The sequence below is a fragment of the Bombina bombina genome, chromosome 7 (genome assembly GCF_027579735.1).
Source record: "Bombina bombina isolate aBomBom1 chromosome 7, aBomBom1.pri, whole genome shotgun sequence".
Taxonomy (NCBI): Eukaryota; Metazoa; Chordata; class Amphibia; order Anura; family Bombinatoridae; genus Bombina; species Bombina bombina.
Window position 1 is genome coordinate 179,375,973 of NC_069505.1, and position 20,477 is coordinate 179,396,449.

At 35.6% G+C, this 20,477-nt stretch overlaps 1 protein-coding gene across 1 annotated transcript in view; it reads left to right on the forward strand.

The window, feature by feature from the left end:
• CPT1A (carnitine palmitoyltransferase 1A) overlaps positions 1–20,477 on the forward strand; it is a 118,405-nt gene that overhangs the window by 82,419 nt on the left and 15,509 nt on the right. Inside the window, 9 exon segments of the mRNA XM_053720449.1 lie at positions 2,260–2,455; positions 2,571–2,759; positions 4,926–5,031; positions 7,247–7,363; positions 9,574–9,738; positions 9,921–10,055; positions 11,130–11,282; positions 13,310–13,423; positions 15,071–15,163. Coding sequence (XP_053576424.1) covers positions 2,260–2,455; positions 2,571–2,759; positions 4,926–5,031; positions 7,247–7,363; positions 9,574–9,738; positions 9,921–10,055; positions 11,130–11,282; positions 13,310–13,423; positions 15,071–15,163 — 1,268 coding nt within the window.

The following is a 20,477-nucleotide window of genomic DNA, read 5'->3' on the forward strand; positions in this document are numbered from 1 at the left end:
ACATGATTTGGCTTTATTTAAAGTAATGTTAGTCTGGAACTTAGCCCAGTGTTTTTGCCAGACTGAATCCTTGTATCTCATAAACACAACCAGGTTGCACAAGTTCATGTCTGTATGTGGGTCATACTGTGCACAATTTAAGAATTCTATTGAAACATCCCAATCAGTGCACATTTTAATGACTCTTTGTTGAGCTGCCATATTCACAGTTCACTTTGCTTCACAGTTTTTGCTCCCAAATGCTTCTGAGCTGAATCTCTGTGTTAACATTATGTTCTTTCTGGCTGTTCTTGCATGCACTAACCTCTTACTAATCTTTAGCGCTCTCTGGCTAGAGGATCCCACAATGCATTATCAACCCTCTGCCAGTGTACAGGTTTAATCATTTACTGTGTTTGTATTTCTAAATTACAGCGTTGTTGCTCTTTTTGTATGGAGTGTAAGATAAAGTTAGAAGGCGTTTGTAACATTTCTAAATACGCTATATGGACAAAAGTATTTAGACAGCTTGGTCAAATAGAAACAGTAGCATCTATTTGCTACAAATCCGTACATAATCCGTTCACCTTTGGCCATATTGACTGCAGCAACCTTTCTAGGAGAGCTGATTTGTGCTGTAATTTTGCTCCATTCCGCCTGCAAAGCTTATGCCAGAGCTCTCAGCCTCTGTAGAAGAAGGTCTTTTTAGTTCAGATCAGATTGGGCATTTCTCATTGTCCCACAAATGTTCTGAATAGTGCTCAGTGTTGCTGTAACTGACAAAGTGCAGCCACAGCATAGACAACACAGATTTGTCCCGAAAATGTTGCTGCTTATCAGCCATTAGACTACGTGGCACCACAACCATAGTACTGAGCCTTCCCAGCAGGAACAGCCTCACCCACACCATCACAAATGAATCACCCTCCAAATATGGCTGTAGGGTCAAAGCATTGCACTGACACTGTTGCCCGGGGGAATGCCACTCGCATAAATCCACCTGAATAAGAGTGAGGAGAGAGATCTGTCAACTCTTCCCCTCTTCTTTTGTCCTAGAATGGCTAGTGACGCACCACTGCATTTGTCACCTGGCTTTCCCTGGAGAGATGTATGGGCTTGTTCCCAACAGATTGTTCTTGTAGAAATATCTATTCCAGTGGCTTGGGTAACATAGCTGGATAGGTCTGAGACAGAGGATATGCATGGCTTTATCACATTGTGCATTAAGTTTGTCTGTGAGGCTTCCCAGAGCATGAATTTGCTGTAATAGCACTGTCTGCTTCACATCAATAAACAACATAATTGATGGAGGCTATTGGGAATCTCAGAGAGCATCAGTAGTATTCACTAATTGCATCTAAACCCTGTGCTCCTCTCAAAGCCCATCAGGTCATATGCGCTGTGCAAGCCAGCAGGTCTGACAGGTGATCCCCTTTATATACAGCATGCAAGGTAATGCAAATATAGCTGTCAGAATACTTTTATTCAAACAGTGTATATTTTAAACCCACATACATCATTTACATTTGCTAGTGAAATCTACCCTTTAATATATTAATCCTTTTAAATTGGCGTATTTGTTTTTTCCATTCATCATAAATGAATATGCTAAAACGATTTTTGTTCGCCAGTGTGCCAAAGACCAATCTTTTTTTCAACTGATTTAGTTATTTTCATATTAGAATAAATCACCCTCATATATTAGATAAATACAGGTTTTACTATTTACATTTCAAAGCTAATTTCCTGATTCATGTTTGATTTAAATAATGTGGCCAGTTGCTAGTCACACAGATGCTTTTGAAAAATCATCAACCACTATTGCAAATTTGGAAATTGATCCGGAACAGAACTGTCTTACTCAAACAATGGAAGCCAAAATGGAAGCACTATTTACACTACAAACCCATCACCTCTTCATGCTTCTAAAATCATTTTTATATTTAATCACCCCCAATGAAATACTGATTATTGGAGAGAATATGATTATATAATAGAAATATATTATCAATCTCCTGATTTGTAGCTAAAATATAGCCTTACTCAATAGATATAAATAATTTCTGTGAGATTTCAGCAAGTTCACGGTTGAGTGTAGCTAAGCTGGGGCTTGGTTCTCTGCTACCTAATAAAATTTTAAGATTTCTTTTGTTAATTTCAAGGACATCAAACCATAAACATTAAGCACGTATTTCATACATTATCTTACAGTGACATAAATAGCCTTATTTGTGAATTAGTTCTTTTTTTTCTTTTTTACCTAAACGTTGATTATCATAGACACAATTCAGCATGTGAAGGACACCAAGCACATTGTTGTCTACCACAAAGGACGTTACTTCAAAGTGTGGTTGTATCACGACGGAAGATTACTGAAGCCAAGAGAGATAGAACAGCAAATGCAGAGAATTCTTGATGATAAATCTGAGCCCCAGACAGGAGAGGAGAAATTAGCTGCCCTTACAGCAGGAGACAGGTAAGTCTGGACCTACATCACACCAGTGCAAGGTCTTTGGCTGCTGTTTACACTATACATTTATGGTGTTACGTGGATATATGACCATAAACTTTCTGCTATGTTTATGTTGCAGAGTACCTTGGGCAAATGCTCGCAAAGCTTATTTTGCAAATGGAAAGAACAAGCAATCTCTTGATGCCGTTGAAAAAGCTGCTTTCTTTGTAACTTTGGATGACACCGAACAAGGATACAATAAAGAAGATCCTGTAACGTCCCTAGACAGCTATGCAAAGTCTCTTCTACATGGCAAATGCTATGACAGGTGGGATCAGTGGCTTATTGTATATTGTTATACCAAGCAAGTGAGGCAGATAGTAGTCAGCAGTAGTCTAAAACAACTTATTTCTCTGGCTTTTTATCTTGATATTACAGGAATCTAAATTTCAAATAAAGGAAGTTTGTTTAGAAAAGAAACCAAAAACTTCAACTGACCGTAAATATTAAACTTTAATAGTTTAAATCAGAGGTGGCCAATTCATAACATATGGTGCAGCAGGCCAATATTTTAAAAGCCTTAAAGGGACATGAAGCCCAACATTTTTCCTTCATGATTCAGAGAGAGCATGCCATTTTCAACAACTTTCCAATTTATTTCTTTTATCTAATTTGCTTTGTTCTCTTGGTATCCTTTACTGAAAAGAATACCTAGGTATGCTCTGGAACTGGGAGCTAGCTACTGATTGGTGGCTGCATAGGTATGTCAAAATGTCATTGACTTACCAATGTGTTCAAATAGCTCCCTGTAGTGCACTGCTACTCTTTCAATAAAGGATACCAAGAGAATGAAGCAAAATTGATAATAGAATTACATTGGAAAGTTATTTCAAAATGTATTTTTATCCAAACCATAAAAGAAAAAATTGGGGTTTCATGTCCCGTTAAGGGCGCATTAAAAAGGATATGGCTAATAAACACACATATAATAATATTTCTAATATTATAATAATATATTTCAAATGTCTAGTGACTGAAGGTCAGATTGTCTTAGAGCATTTTGACAGTTTTTTGCTCATGCACACGGAGTTTATGAGTCAGCACTGATTGGCTAAAATGTACGTCTGTCAAAAGAACAGAAATAAGGGGGCAGTCTGCAGTGGCTTAGATACAACGTATACATAGAGGTAAAAAGTGTATTAATATAACAGTGTTGGTTATGCAAAACTAGGGAATGGGTAATAAAGGGATTTATCTTTTTAACAATAAAAAATCTGGATTAGACTGTCCCTTTAATAAAGTATAGTGATGGTAGTAGGTGCCGTGTAATTAACCTGTACTGTGCCAAAACATTGAGATATGTTATGTCTCTTAAATGGATTGATTTAGTTATTATTTAGTGTAAAAGTGCCTATTATTATTTTTAACTCTGATTGAGCCGGTAGTGTTTGTATTTGGTGCCGTTACTTTCTAATGTCATCTAATATTGTGGGGATAATGTTGGTGCCCAATGCGCAAAGCCTGTGTTACCCCTTTTTGGGGTACAAGTCACCCAGTGCAGTATGGGGTTTATCGAGTGCTTTTAGCTAAATTTCTATAATTGAAAAATGACACCATGTGTGTTTAAGTATCGAGAATTAATTTTTTAACTCCTGCAAATGGATTAAATACATAGTTAAAATCAGCCCCAAAGAAGTCATGTAATACTGGGAGATAACTGAACACTTCCAATGAGCTAATGACAATTAGTAGTGCACGGATGCTCCTGAGCCTACCTAGGTATGGTTTTCAAAAAAGGATGCAAAAAGAATGGAATAAATGTAAATTTAATAACCAAAGTAAATTAAAAGGTTTCTGAAAAATGTATGTTCTATCTGAATAATAAAATATTATTTTGACCTTCATGTACCTTTAAGCGCTTAAGCTTTTTAACCTATTTTAATTGTAACTAAAAATAAGGTGGAACCCTACTGAGAGAACCTTGGATTTGCTGATTTTCACTGACCTTAAAGGGATATGAACCCCCCCCCCCCCCCAAAAAAAAATGTAAGATTCAGATAGAGCAGTAATTTTAATCAACTTTCTCATTTACTCTTATAATCAAATTTGCTTAATTCTCTGGGTATCTTAATTTGAAAAAAACAGGAATGTAAGCTTAGGAGCCAGCCCATTTTTTATTCAGAACCTGGGTAGCTCTTAATGTAGCCACCAAACAGCAATCACTACCCAGGTTCTGAACCAAAAATGGGCCATTTCCCAAACTTTACATTCCTGCTTTTTCAAATAAAGATACCAAAAGAACGGAAAAAAACTGATAATAGGTGTAAATGAGAAACGTGCATAACATTGCTGCTGTATCTAAATCATAAAAGAAAACATTTGGGTTTCATATCCCTTTAATACATTTGTTATTATGATGTCACCGCTCTCCTTTCTCTCCTCTGAGCACACATATCTATATATATATATATATATATATATATTTGCTTTCCAGGTGGTTTGACAAAACGATCAGTTTTGTTGTGTACAAGAATGGAAAGATGGGTATGAACTGCGAACATTCCTGGGCGGATGCGCCAATTCTTGGACACCTCTGGGAGGTTAGTTAAAAAGCAAGTTGGATTTTAAGCAGCTGAATCACTTTATAACAACTATTACAAATCCTGTAGCAGAATTGTGTTATCTGCAGCTTCTTTACAATTAGTTTATTTTTAAACAAAAAGAAATAAATTATTTTCAGAATAAAGACTCCAGCAATATAGAGGTGATATCTTTAGCAGATGACCAAGACAAGAAACAGTTGGAAGTGTCAAATATACTGTGTTTGTCTATAAGGGCTTTTCAAGAAGATTTCCAGCCTCCAAATGGTAAAATAAAAAACCTTTATTTACACAGGGTCCATAGTACAGCGACAACGTTTCAAACCAGCAATTGGCTCTTAGTCATGTCAAAGAATGGCTGCACAGGTGTGCCTTTTATACCTATCAAACAATTACCAGGCTAGACAACACTGCCATCTTGTGGATTATTTCAGTATACATGTGTACAAATTTAACATTGTAAAGTCAAATTGACATACAAGAGCTAGTATTACATATATTTGTAAGAATTATTCCATGTATAACATTCAATATATTTATAATTAAAACCATATTAAAAAGATCTCTTTTCTTCTGTTTTGGATTAGAAAACTGGACTCCCTACAACCTAAAGGGCTTAATAAAGATTTTGACTGGTTACTGTTCCTTTAAATATACCTAAAATTAGATTGGTGCATGATTCAGACTTTTTTTTTTTTTTAATAGGTTTGCTTAATTTTTAATATGGTTTTAATTATAAATATATTGAATGTTATAAATGGAATAATTCTTACAAATATATGTAATACTAGCTCTTGTATGTCAATTTGACTTTACAATGTTAAATTTGTACACATGTATACTGAAAAAATCCACAAGATGGCAGTGTTGTCTAGCCTGGTAATTGTCTGATAGGTATAAAAGGCACACCTGTGCAGCCATTCTTTGATATGACTAAGAACCAATTGCTGGTTTGAAACATTGTTGCTGTACTATGGACCCTGTGTAAATAAAGGTTTTTTATTTTACCATTTGGAGGCTGGAAATCTTATTGAAAAGTGATTATGACATTGGGGTTTGGCTAACCCCATTTCCGTGCCCCATAATTTGAAGTGAGGTGCTGTTTTCCCCTGTGAATTGTTTGTCTATAAGGGACCTTAGTGTACTGAAAGCTTTAAACAATTCAGAAACAAGGGCCACTAAATAAGTGACACATTACTATACGATGACAAACATTGTGTGTCAATACAACCTGGGGGCAAAAACCCACATTAATTACCCTAATGAAAAATACAGATAAAAATTGTTTACTGTTGGAAGTAGCCAGCAAGGCACAGATATAATTGAGATCTTGCACATATCAAGCACTCACTGTGCAGCATGTACAAGGGACTACATTCCTCAGAATATAAATCAGCCTCTATGGTGGTGGGGGGACTACAATGTTTAGAATTAAAGTACAGTTAAAAAAAAAATAAAAAAAAAAAATCAAGAAATGATAAAGTTTTTTTGCTGCACATAATTAAACACTTTATAGTGAATTCTGTTTTAAGACATGTCCCTTTAATACACAAAATCATATTTTTTGAGACTTATTTCTCTGCATTGAATCAGTAGATCTGTTTAAAATATTTAATATTTCACGTACCGTATCCTATCTATTTATTATTATTATTGTATATATGATCATTGCTATTATTAGAGTGATGCTGTAAAATGCTTATAAAATCAGATACGGAATGTTAGTGATAGTTTAAATGGAGTTTAATTCATGAGTTGTATGAAGATGCTATTACTTGATATAGATATTAAATTCTTCAATCAGTTCTCTAGCTACAACAAAAGTGCCATATGGGGAGAGAGCTGATTGGACAAACATTTTAAATAGCTCACAGAAAAAATACCTTTTGAAGTGGATGACAGAGAGCAGGTATTTGAATTTCATATCTATATTAAAAAGTAAGTTATAGCGCAACTTCATTACACCTGATGGATTAAACTCCGTCTAAACTATCACTAACATTCCCGATCTGATTTTAGAAAGGGGAGAGTTTACATCACTTTATTATTATTAATAATAATAATAACCTCCCTATTTGTACATTGTTTGCAAGGTATTCTGGGTCGCTGTATTTTAAGATCCTGATTCATTACACCATTTGATAAAGTAATATTGCAAATCATTAAAAAAAACAAGGGGTATTCATTAATGTGTTGTCATTTTTTAATTCTGCAGTATGTGATGGCAACGGATAATTTTGAACTGGGTTATACTGAGGAGGGTCACTGCAAGGGAGACATAAAAGCGAACATCCCCCCTCCAAGCAGACTGCAGTGGGACATCCCTGAGGAGGTAAAGTCCATAACAAGTGGTTTATGTTTGTGATTCAGATAAACTAAATGAACCTCGTCTGGGATTTAACTCAAACACATTTTTGGTTTTGTAAAAAGAAACTTATAGAGCAGTTCTTCATTACTATGTGGTTATTGCTAGTGCTGGGTTTTACGTTCAATGCCTTTCTTGACGGGTGAATCCTCCTCCATATACGTTAATAAGAAATTTGTTTGTTAAACTATATGTTTAACCCCCCTGCAAATGCATAAAATATGTAAATAAAGTCTCATTCGAAAGCCGCTAGCATTGCAGCGAGCCAAGAGCAGATGTCACATGACCCTTTTAAACTCCCATTTTCTGGTTTTGAGCTGCAGTGTTTATAGCTCCGATTGGAACTTTTATCTGTGTGTTTAACCCCTTTGCAAGGGTTAAACACATAGCTAGGGTTAGTAATGCAAAAATGACATCCAGTAACAAATTAGAGTGTGTTTTTCTTGCTTTAGGATTTCCCTTTAAAAGGACAGTAAAGTCATAATTAGACAGTCATGATTTAGACAGAGCGTACAATTTTAAACAACTCTCCAATTTACTTCTATTATTTAATTTGCTTCCTTCTCTTGTTATCCTTTGCTGAAAAGATTATCTAGTAAGCTCAGGAGCAGCAAATAACCTAGGTTCTAGCTGCTGATTGCTGACTTCATATATATACCGATTGTCATTGGCTCACCCATGTGTTCAGCTAGCTCCCAGTAGTGCATTGCTGCTCCTTCAACAAATGATACCAAGAGAATTAAACAAATTTGATATTAGAAGTAAACTGAAAAGTTGTTTAAAATAGTATGTTCTACCTATATCATGAAAGAAAAATGTTGGGTTTTCATGTCCCTTTAAGTAAAGATTTCAAAATCTTGTTTCCTTTATTGTTTACATTTTTATTACTCACAAAAAAAATTCAACTGTTCTGCTTTTTTTGCAGTAGTTTTATTGTGTCGCACCTAAATCTACAAAGTCTTGAACATCTCCCTAACTAGCCACCAGGTCCATCTCTTGTGTGGTCCTTACAGGACCTTAGTTATGGGATTTTGTGCATGACTGCTGCTGTCATGTTGCCTTATAAGATTCCTGGTGCTTTAATAGCAGAATGAGGATGTTTGGGGCCCTCATATTTCCTCATTCTGCTATTAAAGCACCAGGAATCTTATAAGGCTATGCAAGATGCAACTTTTATAAAAAAAAAAAAAAAAACAGACCAGCCCATAGGTAGTGAACCCGGAAGTGCTGGGTCAAAATAGTATCCAAGGAATACAAACCTATACAACATGGTACCTGATGATTATGCATGGAACAACTTAAAGGGACACTGTACCCAAAAATTTTCTTTCGTAATTCAGATTGAGCATGCAGTTTTAAGAAACTTTCTAATTTACTTCTATTATCAAATTTTCTTCATTCTCTTGGTATCTTTATTTGAAATGCAAGAATGTAAGTTTAGATGCCGGCCCATTTTTGGTGAACAACCTTGGTTGTCCTTGCTGATTGGTGGATAAATTCATCCACCAATAAAAAAGTGCTGTCCAGAGTACTGAAACTAAAAAAAAAAAGCTTAGATGCCTTCTTTTTCAAATAATGATAGCAAGATAACGAAGAAAAATTGATAATAGGAGTAAATTAGAAAATTGCTTAAAATTGCATGCACTTTCTTAATTACAAAAGAAAAAAAATTGGGTTCAGTGTCCCTTTAAGGGGCTTTAGTAATTTCCCACCCCTTTTTTTTAGATCTTTAAGACGGCATTTAAATGTAGATTTCAGAGTATTCTATGTTTTTTTTTTAAATAGATATTTGTGTTCAAAATCATTTTGTATGCAAATGGAGAGTCTCAGTATTTGTCAATAGAGCTTTGAGAAGGTTCCTTATCAGCTAGCGATCTTCCATCTCACGGACCAAGCTGTGGACTTCCTGTTCATTTCAAAATAAAAATAAACAGCTTTTACCTAAACTTTTCCATGCAAATTTTTTTTTTAATATGCTTAAATAGTGCTTTAATATGCATGATAGAAGTTTCTTGAATTTAGTAGCCCTTTAATATATCTATTTAATACAAGGGCCAGTATTCGATTCTCTGTTTGTGTGAGCCACAGAGGGATTTTCATACAAGCACTGTGTATGCAATAACTAATCACATCCCTGCTTTGCGGTAACAATTAACCCATGCGCTTCCTTGTTTCAGTGCCAAGCCGTGATCGAGAGTTCACTGTCTGTTGCCAACACTCTTGCCAACGATGTTGACTTTCACTCCTATCCATTTGATTGTTTTGGCAAAGGACTGATCAAGAAAACCAGAACAAGCCCTGATGCCTTTGTGCAACTTGCCCTCCAGTTGGCTCATTACAGAGTAAGTCATTCTCTACCTAGAATACATTTTTTCAAGAGGTCGTACTTTATGATAAATGACATTCTCTAATTCTTTAGCAAAAGGAATTGTTGCAGTAGTGACTGGAGCTTACACTGATTAAGTCAGATTGAGGAGCCACTGTTGTAGACATTATCTGACTGTAGTTCTTGTCTTGCTTTCAGGATAAAGGCAAGTTTTGCCTGACTTATGAGGCTTCCATGACGAGGCTGTTCAGAGAAGGCAGAACCGAGACCGTCCGTTCTTGTACTATTGAATCCTGTGACTTTGTTTTGGCGATGGCAGACCCCAAACAAACAGTAAGTTTTACACACAATTTGTCTGTGAATTACACATATATATTGGGCAAAAAAAATTCAAAAATATTCTCCTTTGATTGGAAACACTATTGTGTATCAAAATGGCTCTGATTTTTTTATTTATAGACTTGCACAGTAAAACCCAAAACTGTTAAATGACACAGACACAAAACAATACTGAGTGACCCTTATAATCACAGTCGCTAATGATTTAAAGGGAAAGAGAACTGTAACATTGTTTTTCACTTAATGTTATACCAGAGAAAAATCTTTGTATATGAAACAGCTGTTCTTTTAAACCATTAATCATTGAAATTACAGGGAAATCAGAATTTCTTATTTTATCACTTTCTGTACACACACATGCTTCTTTAGATTATCTCTGTCTGTATACCAAAGCCTAATACTTAGTAGAGATAAGTAATAAAATATAAATTTACAACTGTTCTCTCTAACCCCCACTGGAGTGTAATTTCTTTTGCTGGCTATAATTTCACAGCTTTTCTATAGCCAATACTTTAGTATAGAAACTTTGAGTATATGTGGGGGATAGAATGGGCAAAATGCTGACATAAAGGTAAAGAAGCTATTTGTAAACAATTAGTACACTTCAGTAGGTAAAATGGATCATTGGGAACAAATTAATGGCTAAAAAATGTTTAAGGTACACTGACCCTTTAAGGGGTCTCAGTGAATGGATTTGGTCATTATAATTGTCTCAGAAGGGTGTGTATATGGCATTGTAATCATTGTACTTTCTATTAATGACATTTTATATGATCGCGCTCACTACCTGTAGGATAGTAGATATGGATTATGATTAATTGATATACATAAGTATAGAGTGCGTCTTTTCTTCTCTTTCCCTAATTAATGTTACATAAATATAGGATCATGTACAATCCCAGCAACACAAATTTCTTATGAACATGTGGTCTAAGTGCCATTCAAATTGCAGACATCAATTTTAGAAGATACATTGTCTTGTTTTAAATAAATTGTACTTTTTTTTTTTATATTACAGTTTCAGATGACCATCATGTGATCCTAATTAAATATATTCTTTTTATACAGAATGAAAACAGGCTTAAATTGTTCAAACTTGCTTCTGAGAAACATCAGCAAATGTATCGTCTCGCTATGACTGGGTCTGGTATAGATCGCCATCTGTTCTGTCTTTATGTGGTATCCAAGTACTTGGGTGTGGACTCTCCCTTCCTAAAAGAAGTAAGAATTGTATAGATAATTCATATGTAAAGTGTGTTATCTGGTCATTACAGTTATAGGGCTAGATGTGTCATTGTCCGGATAGACAAGGTTTACAGGTAGTGAGCCTGTTCTCCCGGGATTTCAATTTGTAGGTAGCATACACTTCTGTATTTATCATTGCCAACCCGGCTTTCTCTCAAGCAACCAGTTGTGCACAATCACCCTGATCAGATCATTCTGTGATTTTAATTCACCATTTCAGAGGTGTCGGAGAGGGCTTAGGACATATCCTAAAATATCAATTGCAGGCTCACATTCACCATTTGGTAAATTTAGCCCATAGTCTTTATTTAAACAAAGTATGCTGATAACTTATGGACGATCTACAAACTGGTTCCTTGTTGTGACTATAATTCTTCTGTACTGACAAGAACCAACAGAAATAACATTATGATTATCATATCTCTTTCCTATTCAGTTAATTCCCTCGCACAAATCGGGTTAGGAGGGGACTTACCAATAATACATTGTGGTTTTTTTTACTATCCTGGTTATAAAGTTTATACAGTTCTTCATACTCAACCGTGTTTCCATAACTAACACCTGCAAAACTACAAACGTTTTGAGAACTTTGCATCTCTACATATATTACACAAAATATTGTTTTAAAGGTTTTTGTATTAAAGGGACAGTCTAGTCAAAATTAAACTTTTATGATTCAGATAGGGCATGTCATTTTTAAAGTGAAGGTCAATTTTCATCGCGTGCCCGGTTTTTACAAATACTTTTAAAAACAGGGGCACTTTCATTGATGAAAATTAACATTGCACTGGATTTGAAGAAATACTTACCTTTTACTCATGCAAAGCCGGATCGCCGATCCCCCTCCTTCTTCTTCCTGCTGTAGACCACAGCAATGACGAAACTGGCTTCCTCCAATCACAGCTGGGCATCACGAGCTGGACGCTCTGGGGTGCAAGCCATGATTGGAGGAAGCCGGTTTTGTCATTTCTGACGTCAGTACAGAGGAACTGAGGCTGAGATCGTCGATCCGGTTTTGCAGGAGTAAAAGGTAAGTATTTCTTCAAATCCAGTGCAATGTAAATTTTCATCAATGAAAGTGCCCCTGTTTTTAAAAATATTTTTAAAAACAGGGGCACTCATTGATGAAAATTGACCTTCACTTTAAATTTACTTTGATCATCAAATTTGTTTTGTTCTCTTGGTATTCTTAGTTGAAAGCCAAACATAGGTAGGCTCATATGCTAATTTCTAAGCCCTTGAAGGCCGTCTCTTATCTGAATGCATTTGACAGGTTTTAACAGCTAGAGGGCACTAGTTCATGCGTGCCATATAGACAACATTGTGCTCATGTGCATGGAGTTATTTATGAGTCATCACTGGCTAAAATGCAAGTCTGTCAAAAGAACTGAGATAAGGGGGCAGTCTACAGAGGCTTAGATACAAGGTAATCACAGAGGTAAAACATATATTAATATAACCGTGTTAGTTATACAAAACTGGGGAATGGGTAATAAAGGGATTATCTATATTTTTAAACCATAAAAATTCTGCCTCATACTTTTCCTTTAAAAGCTGAACTACGCATTTCATTTGGAATAAAAGGTACAATATTCTTCTTTTATGATTCAGTACAAACCATGTTAAACAACTTTCCAATTTAACTCTGTTATCAAATCTGCTCCTTTCTTTTGGTATCCTTTGTTGAAGGAGCAGTAATGCACTACTGGGAGCTAGCTGCCAATGACAAGACACGTGTAGCACATGACATGTGCAGCTACCAATCAGCAGATAACAGAAGCAAATTAAGAAGTTGTTTAACATTGTATCTATCCAAATCATCATCAAGGGGTTAAAATCTGGTTTAGCAGCAGTAAAAAAACATTAGACACATTGCGCTGAATGAGCGATTCGTCATGCTGTCCCCCAAGGGATAAATATTACACGTTGTAGAGGAGACGTTGGGGTGCCGACTCTTTCCCACAAGAAAAGAGGGAAATTAACCTTCTATTTGCTGGTTCTAGGTGCTGTCTGAGCCTTGGAGATTGTCAACTAGCCAGACGCCCCAGCAGCAGGTCCACCTGTTTCAGCTGGAGAAATTTCCAGAAAATGTCTCAAGCGGAGGTGGTTTTGGACCAGTAAGTATAAAGGGTTAATACAAATATACAGATTTTGTTTCTGAGAAAATGGTTTAGTTTATTACAGCCAATTGTATATTTAAGGGACATTCCAGCCAAAATTGGAATCTACATGGAGGCATTTCAGATTTGACTAGAATGATTTGTGTAATATAAATGTGTTAGCAAAAATGCTTCTAATAAAAGCTATAGCTTTTTCAAATGTGTATTTAAGTATGCATCGTGCACCAGCATTTTAAACACAGCACTTGCTCAGAGAGCCTAAGGTGCTTGTACCATCTGGTAATGACTCAATTTGTTAATTTCTGACATGATACCAGCCCCACTTGTGTTCTGAGCAGCTGCATCAATTAAAATGCTGGTGTACTGAGAATATCCAGTTATGCTTCACGTGCACGTGCTAGAGAAATTTTAACACTAAAACAGTGATAACTTTTACTAGAAGCATTTTGCCAATACATGTATATTACAAATATGTTTCTATACAAAGATGTAACTCATCTATGTGCATTTAAATGTTGACCGGAATGTCCCTTTTAAATATATCTGAGAGAGTACTAAATAATTGCCACAACCTCACAGTATAATAAGCACAGATTTTAATTAATTGTAAAGAAATGTGAATAAATACTATGAGGTTAAAGGGGCATTTAAATAGTAAGAAAATATATATATATATATATATATATATATATATATATATATATATATATATATAATCCTATATTCAAAGCAAAGATTAGCCTAAGAGTAGTAATTAGTATTTTATTGTTTAAATATTGGAGAAATAAGAGTAAACTTAACCACTTATGTTTATCAGCTTGTTTATTACAGTTACTGACTTCAGCAAAGCCAATCCTCGCATAACTAAGCTACAATTAGGCGGCGTCAGTTACATTACAGAAACACAAGGGAATTGGAAAGCACAACATTTTCACAGTTAAATTACAGGAATTAGAAACAGAATAAATAATAAAATTGCAAAGTGTTTTTACTACATGGAGTTAAACAGTTTATATTATAATCTTAATGTCCCTTTAAGGAATTACAAGCAGAAATATATTATTGAGCTGCTTTGTCCCAGTATACAAAAACAAACACATTTTATGAGTCTATATCTCTGAGATCTGCTCAGATTAGTCTGTACGCTGTGTACATACATGTGAGTGCATATACTATTATTATTATCATCAGGTATTTGTAGAGCGCCAACAGACTAAATAACTTTTCCCCGAGACTCCATAGGATAGGGATGTGATAACAAAGCTGAACTCGGAGTTAAATACTCATTAAAGGATTTGTTTTTATTTTAAATGCCTTTTTGTAATACGCTTGTATTTATGTCCCTTTAAACATATTTACTCGGGTAGCAAAAGCTGTACATACATATTTATAGAGCGATTAGGAACTTCAGTGCACCTAATGGTTAAAATGCCCACTAATGATAACTACAAAATAAATAGAAAAGTCCATAATAATGTAAAAAACCTTCTATTTATTATATTTCTACCAACTTGTCCAGAGCAGCACCCGGCCTTTCAGTGCTCTCCAACTAGCCACCTCATTCTTTATTAATCTCATAGCAGCGTGTACAGTACGTGAGTCTGGATTACTAATTGCTGTATATTATGTGTTCTTTGTACACAGGTCGCTGATGATGGATATGGTGTTTCCTATATTATTGTGGGCGAGAATTTGATCAACTTCCATATATCAAGCAAATTCTCTAGTCCTGAGACTGTAAGTAGAAATAAATAAAGCAGGACTTGACAAAAATCTAGGTGCCAGAGCTATCTCTGATTTTATATTTTTCACCTTGAAGACTCCCTTCCTAGTGAACCTATCTTTACCAGCTCACCACTTGTGTGATATGTTTTTATTCCCCTTCTGTCAGAATATATGGAAAAACGTTGTATCGTTCCTTTGCACAGTGGTTGTGTGCACTTCCCCAAACGCACAACTGCCAGTAGTATCACCACCAGTGTTCTCTCTAAAGCCTGTTTTGTGAGCAGCCCAGCAATGAAACAGTTAATAAGAAAACCACATCTTGCAGTCTGCATTCTGTAGTGTTTGCTAATTATTCGAATTAACAGTTTCACTGCTGTGCCGCTCACAAAACTGGCCTTAAAGAATACACTGACCACCAGCCACCCTATGACCCCCTCTGAGGCTCCCACAATGACACTTACTACCCTGCTTTCAAAATGATAGTTTTAGACCTCTATATTAAGTCTACAGTGACCTCCACTGTACAAACAATGGTGATCCTAGAGTTGCCCTATTCTTCCCTCTCTTATGAACCTCTGTAAACACAACTGACTAGTGGTTTCCCCGAGCAAGATGATTCTGACCTATTGATAACTAACAAAGTGGATGCATGCAGAAACACTCCAGCCACCAGCAATTTCTTTAAAGAAAAATGCAAATATTTTTATGAACAACTTTGAAGAACATTTTGTTTATTCTAACAATCTGTCCCAGCTCTATGGTGCCGGTACATCGATGATATATTTGGTGTGTGGTTGGGCGACTTTGGAAGCCTGGTGGAATTTGTAAAATCATTAAAAGAAGCAGTGCGAGGTCTTAAATTCACTTTGGAAATGAGCGAAATAGGAATACATTTCTTGGATAGATATATATGTGATATATATGTGAAACCAACTGAAAGAAATAACCTATTAGAATTTTGTAGCTTTCATCCTATCAATACATTCAAAGCTATACTCAAGAGCCAATTTTTAAGAGTTAAACGCATCGTAACAGATGACGAAAAGTGTACACTTAGGTTAAAAGAAATGGCGAGAAGATTTGAAAAAAGGGGTTATCCAAAAGGCCTTATACAGGAACAACTTAATAGTGTGATCCAAGAAAACACAAATTTAAGAAAAAGTAGCGATAATGAACAAGAGAGAATCCTTTTTACAACCCAATATAATAGACTCAGTCCCCAGATAAACAAAATCCTTAGAAAATATTGGCACATACTAAGAGAATGCAACCCACAAGTAGATGCCTTTAAAAGGAACAAAAGGACTATTGGTCCATGCAGATATTGGCAGTAACAAAAGGATTATACAAAGCACAATAGGAAAGACTAGGACCGGATGTTACCCATGCCTTAACTGCAGCCATTGTGGATCAATGATAAAAGGTGAATTTTTCTATCACTCTATCAATGGTAACAAATGTCAGATTCGAGAATATTTAACATGTAGATCCACTTTTGTTATCTACCTTATGAATTGCCCGTGTGGTCTAATTTATATTGGGGAGACCTGTAGGGAGATCAGGGAGAGGCTCACGGAACATCAGAAGAAAAACAAAGAAGCGCCTGTTTCCTCTCACTTTCTCTCCAGGGGACATAACATCAGTCAGCTACGGTTCCAAATAATTGAACAGGTAGCTGTTCCTATGAGAGGTGGTGACAAGGAACACTTGCTTAAAATGAGGGCGATGTTCTGGATAAATAAATTGGATGCAATGATACCCAAGGGCCTTAATAGAGACTTTGATTGGAATTTGTTTCTGTGACAGTGATATACTATGTTGTATTTTGTATTCCTTTTTTAATTGTACATATTTTTTTTTAACTTTATTATTGTTTTTAACTATAAGCAAGGTACATCTAGGGTTAATATAAAAGTTGAATGAAGGTGTAATACGACTTTTTGCCAGTAGATGTCACCATGATGTTACCTATGACTCTATCAAACAGTTGAGGGTATAAAAGGCACAAACCTGCATGTATTCAGTGTACGTGACTAAGAGCCTATTGCAGGCTTGAAACGTTGTCCTGTTGGCTTTTGGACCCAACCTATGGACATAAAGGTCCTTTAAAGAAATTGCTGGTGGCCGGAGTGTTTCTGCATGCATCTACTTTGATAGTAAACAGCTGGCAAGTCTGTTATTCCGTGCCCCTGTACCAGGTGTCCTGTTTTCCCTTCCTTGTGGATTTTCCTATTGATAACTAATATCTTGGTAAGCAGAGCCTTTAGCTTTGCTGTGTGCAATATATGAGGAGGCTTTTATAGGTAGCTTAGGCTGTTTTTAGCAAGAACAGGTAACAAAAAATAGCTTAAAGGGACACTCAAGTCAAAATTAAACTTTTATTATTCAGATAGAGCAGCAGTTTTAAACAACTTTCAAATTTACTTCCATTAAAAAAAAAGTGCACAATCTTTTATATTTAAACTTTTGAGTCACCAGCTCCTACTGAGCATGTGCAAGAATTCACAGACTATATGTATATGCATTTGTGATTGGCTGATGGCGGTCACATGGTACATATATTCATTTGTTATCGGCTAATGGCTGTCACATGGCACAGGGGGAGTGGAAATAGACATAACTTTTAAAATTGTCAGAAAAAAATCTACTACTCATTTGAAGTTCAGACTAAGTGCTATTGCATTGTCTTGTTATCTTGCATTTGTTGATAATGCAAATCTACTGTTTACTGGTCCTTTAAGATCTTAGTAAAAAACAAGATTTGCAGAATCTCAAAACAATAGGGCTTTATATTCTAATGTGAAGGAAAAAGAGGGAGCCTTGCCCATCAAAACATTGTGTCAGACCTTATAAGGGTCATTAAAGGGACACTCAAGTCAAAATAAACTTTTATGATTCATATAGAGCAGCAGTTTTAAGATACTTTCCAATTTACTTCCATTATTAAATGTTGCACAATCTTTTTATATTCACACTTTCTGGGGAACAAGATCCTACTGAGAATGTGAAGAAGCTCACAGGTGGTATGTATACTAGTCTGTGATTGGCTGATGTCTGTCACATGATACAAGGGGCGGAAAAATAAATGTGTCAGAAAAAAATCTACTGCTTATTAGAAATTCAGAGTAGTTGTTTAATCATTGTCTTTATATTATGCGCCTATTAATTATACAATTATACTGCATTGAGTGGTCCTTTTAAATACTTCTTTCTTTTGTGTCACTCATTTCTTAGACAAAAAGCAAAATCTGTAGCCTGTGTTTTTTTTCTAAGCTACCTGATCTTCTTGAGAAAGTGTGGGTGGTGCGATAGCTCTAACTGATCAGTATGCTATACCCAAGTGTTAATCTCTCTAAATGTCAACTGATCAGAATGAGTGCATAGGTTTAGGGCAAGCGCTCAAAAGACTGAGCCAACACTGATAAATGAAATAAAAAAGGAGTGAGAATATCAAGTATGTAAAAAGACAAATGTATTCAGCTCTTATGAGACTAAATATGGTGTGAATAGACAATTAATATGAATAAGTTTGCTGTGAAAATACACAAGATGCCGGCATCAGAATATATAAAAACAAATAATAATTTAAAAAATATTAGCAATCTAAGAAACAATAATAGTATTCGTAGTTTGTTGAAAACAGCAAAATACTACATATGCAAAATTACTAAATGTTAAAAAATACTGAAATGTTAAAAATAGTGGCCTAGATTACAAGTTTTGCGTTAGAGGCTGTGCGGTGCTAACAAGCAGTTTTCTCTCACCGCTCACTTACTTGCAGCGCTGGTATTATGAGTTTTCAGAAACCCGGCGTTAAAAAGACAAGAAGTGAGCGTTGAGCAAAATTTTGCTCATTACCGCACTCCAATACCAGCGTTGCTTAAGTCAGCTGTGAGCTGGTCGTACGTGCTCGTGCACGATTTCCCCATAAGGATCAACGGGGAGAGCCGGCTGAGAAAAAGTCTAACACTTGCAAAAAAGCAGCGCAAAGCTCCTTAACGCAGCCCCATTGATTCCTATGGGGAAACTAAAGTTATGTCTACACCTAACACCCTAACATGAACCCCGAGTCTAAACCCCCCTAACCTTACACTTATTAACCCCTAATCTGCCACCTTCAACGTCGCCGCCACTATACTAAATGTATTAACCCCTAAATCTAAGTCTAACCCTAACACCCCCTAACTTAAATAAAATTTAAAATTACTATCATTAACTAAATTATTCCTATTTAAAACTAAATACTTACCTATAAAATAAACCCTAAGCTAGCTACAATATAACTAATAGTTACATTGTAGCTTAGGGTTTATTTTTATTTTACAGGCAAGTTTGTATTTATTTTAACTAGGTAGAATAGTTATTAAATAGTTATTAACTATTTAATAACTACCTAGCTAAAATAACACTACACTATAATTAACTACACTATAATTAACTAAATTAACAACAATTAAATCAATTAAATTAGCTAAAGTACAACCCCCCCACTAAATTACAGAAAATAATAAACAAATTACAATATTTAAACTAATTACACCTAATCTAATAGCCCTATCAAAATAAAAAAAAGCCCCCCCAAAATAAAAAAAACCCTAGCCTAAACTAAACTACTAATAGCCCTTAAAAGGGCCTTTTGCGGGGCATTGCCCCAAAGCAATCGGCTCTTTTACCTGAAAAAAAAATACAAACAACCCCCCCAATAGTAAAACCCCCCACCCATACAACCAACCCCCCAAATAAAATACTATCTAAAAAAACCTAAGCTCCCCATTGTCATTATTCTCATATGCCCTGACGAAGTCACGATATAGTGACGGAAACGCGTCGGCGGGTGGAGCCTGGCAACAGCGTGTTTGTTTAACACTCATACAGCGTAAACGAGCGGCATTTTTCTAAATTTAATCCGCCCTAGATACAATAACTGCTAGTGTGTTGGGTAGTATGTTGAGTACCTATTAAGGGGCTATATAGATAGAGCTGACTCCTTTATCTGTGCAGAGCTCAGTTCAGTTTGCAACTAAGTATCACGTTGTGTACTAAATATTTTTACACCTAATTACTGAACACATTACATGCTAGTTTTGTATCTCATACAGACAGGGATCTTATCCTTATATTGAGACTAAGAGGCTACTGAATAATTATCCACTGTCTGTTTTTGACCCTTGAATGCTTTTGTATGAATGTTATATGAATATACATTGAATGTAGGGAATATAGTTAGAAATCGGCTGACTCTGTTTAATCAGAGCAGTACGCAGGTAGGAGGTCGCCTTTGAGCGCATAGCTTATCTTACAGTCAGTATGAATACTGTTGTGAGTT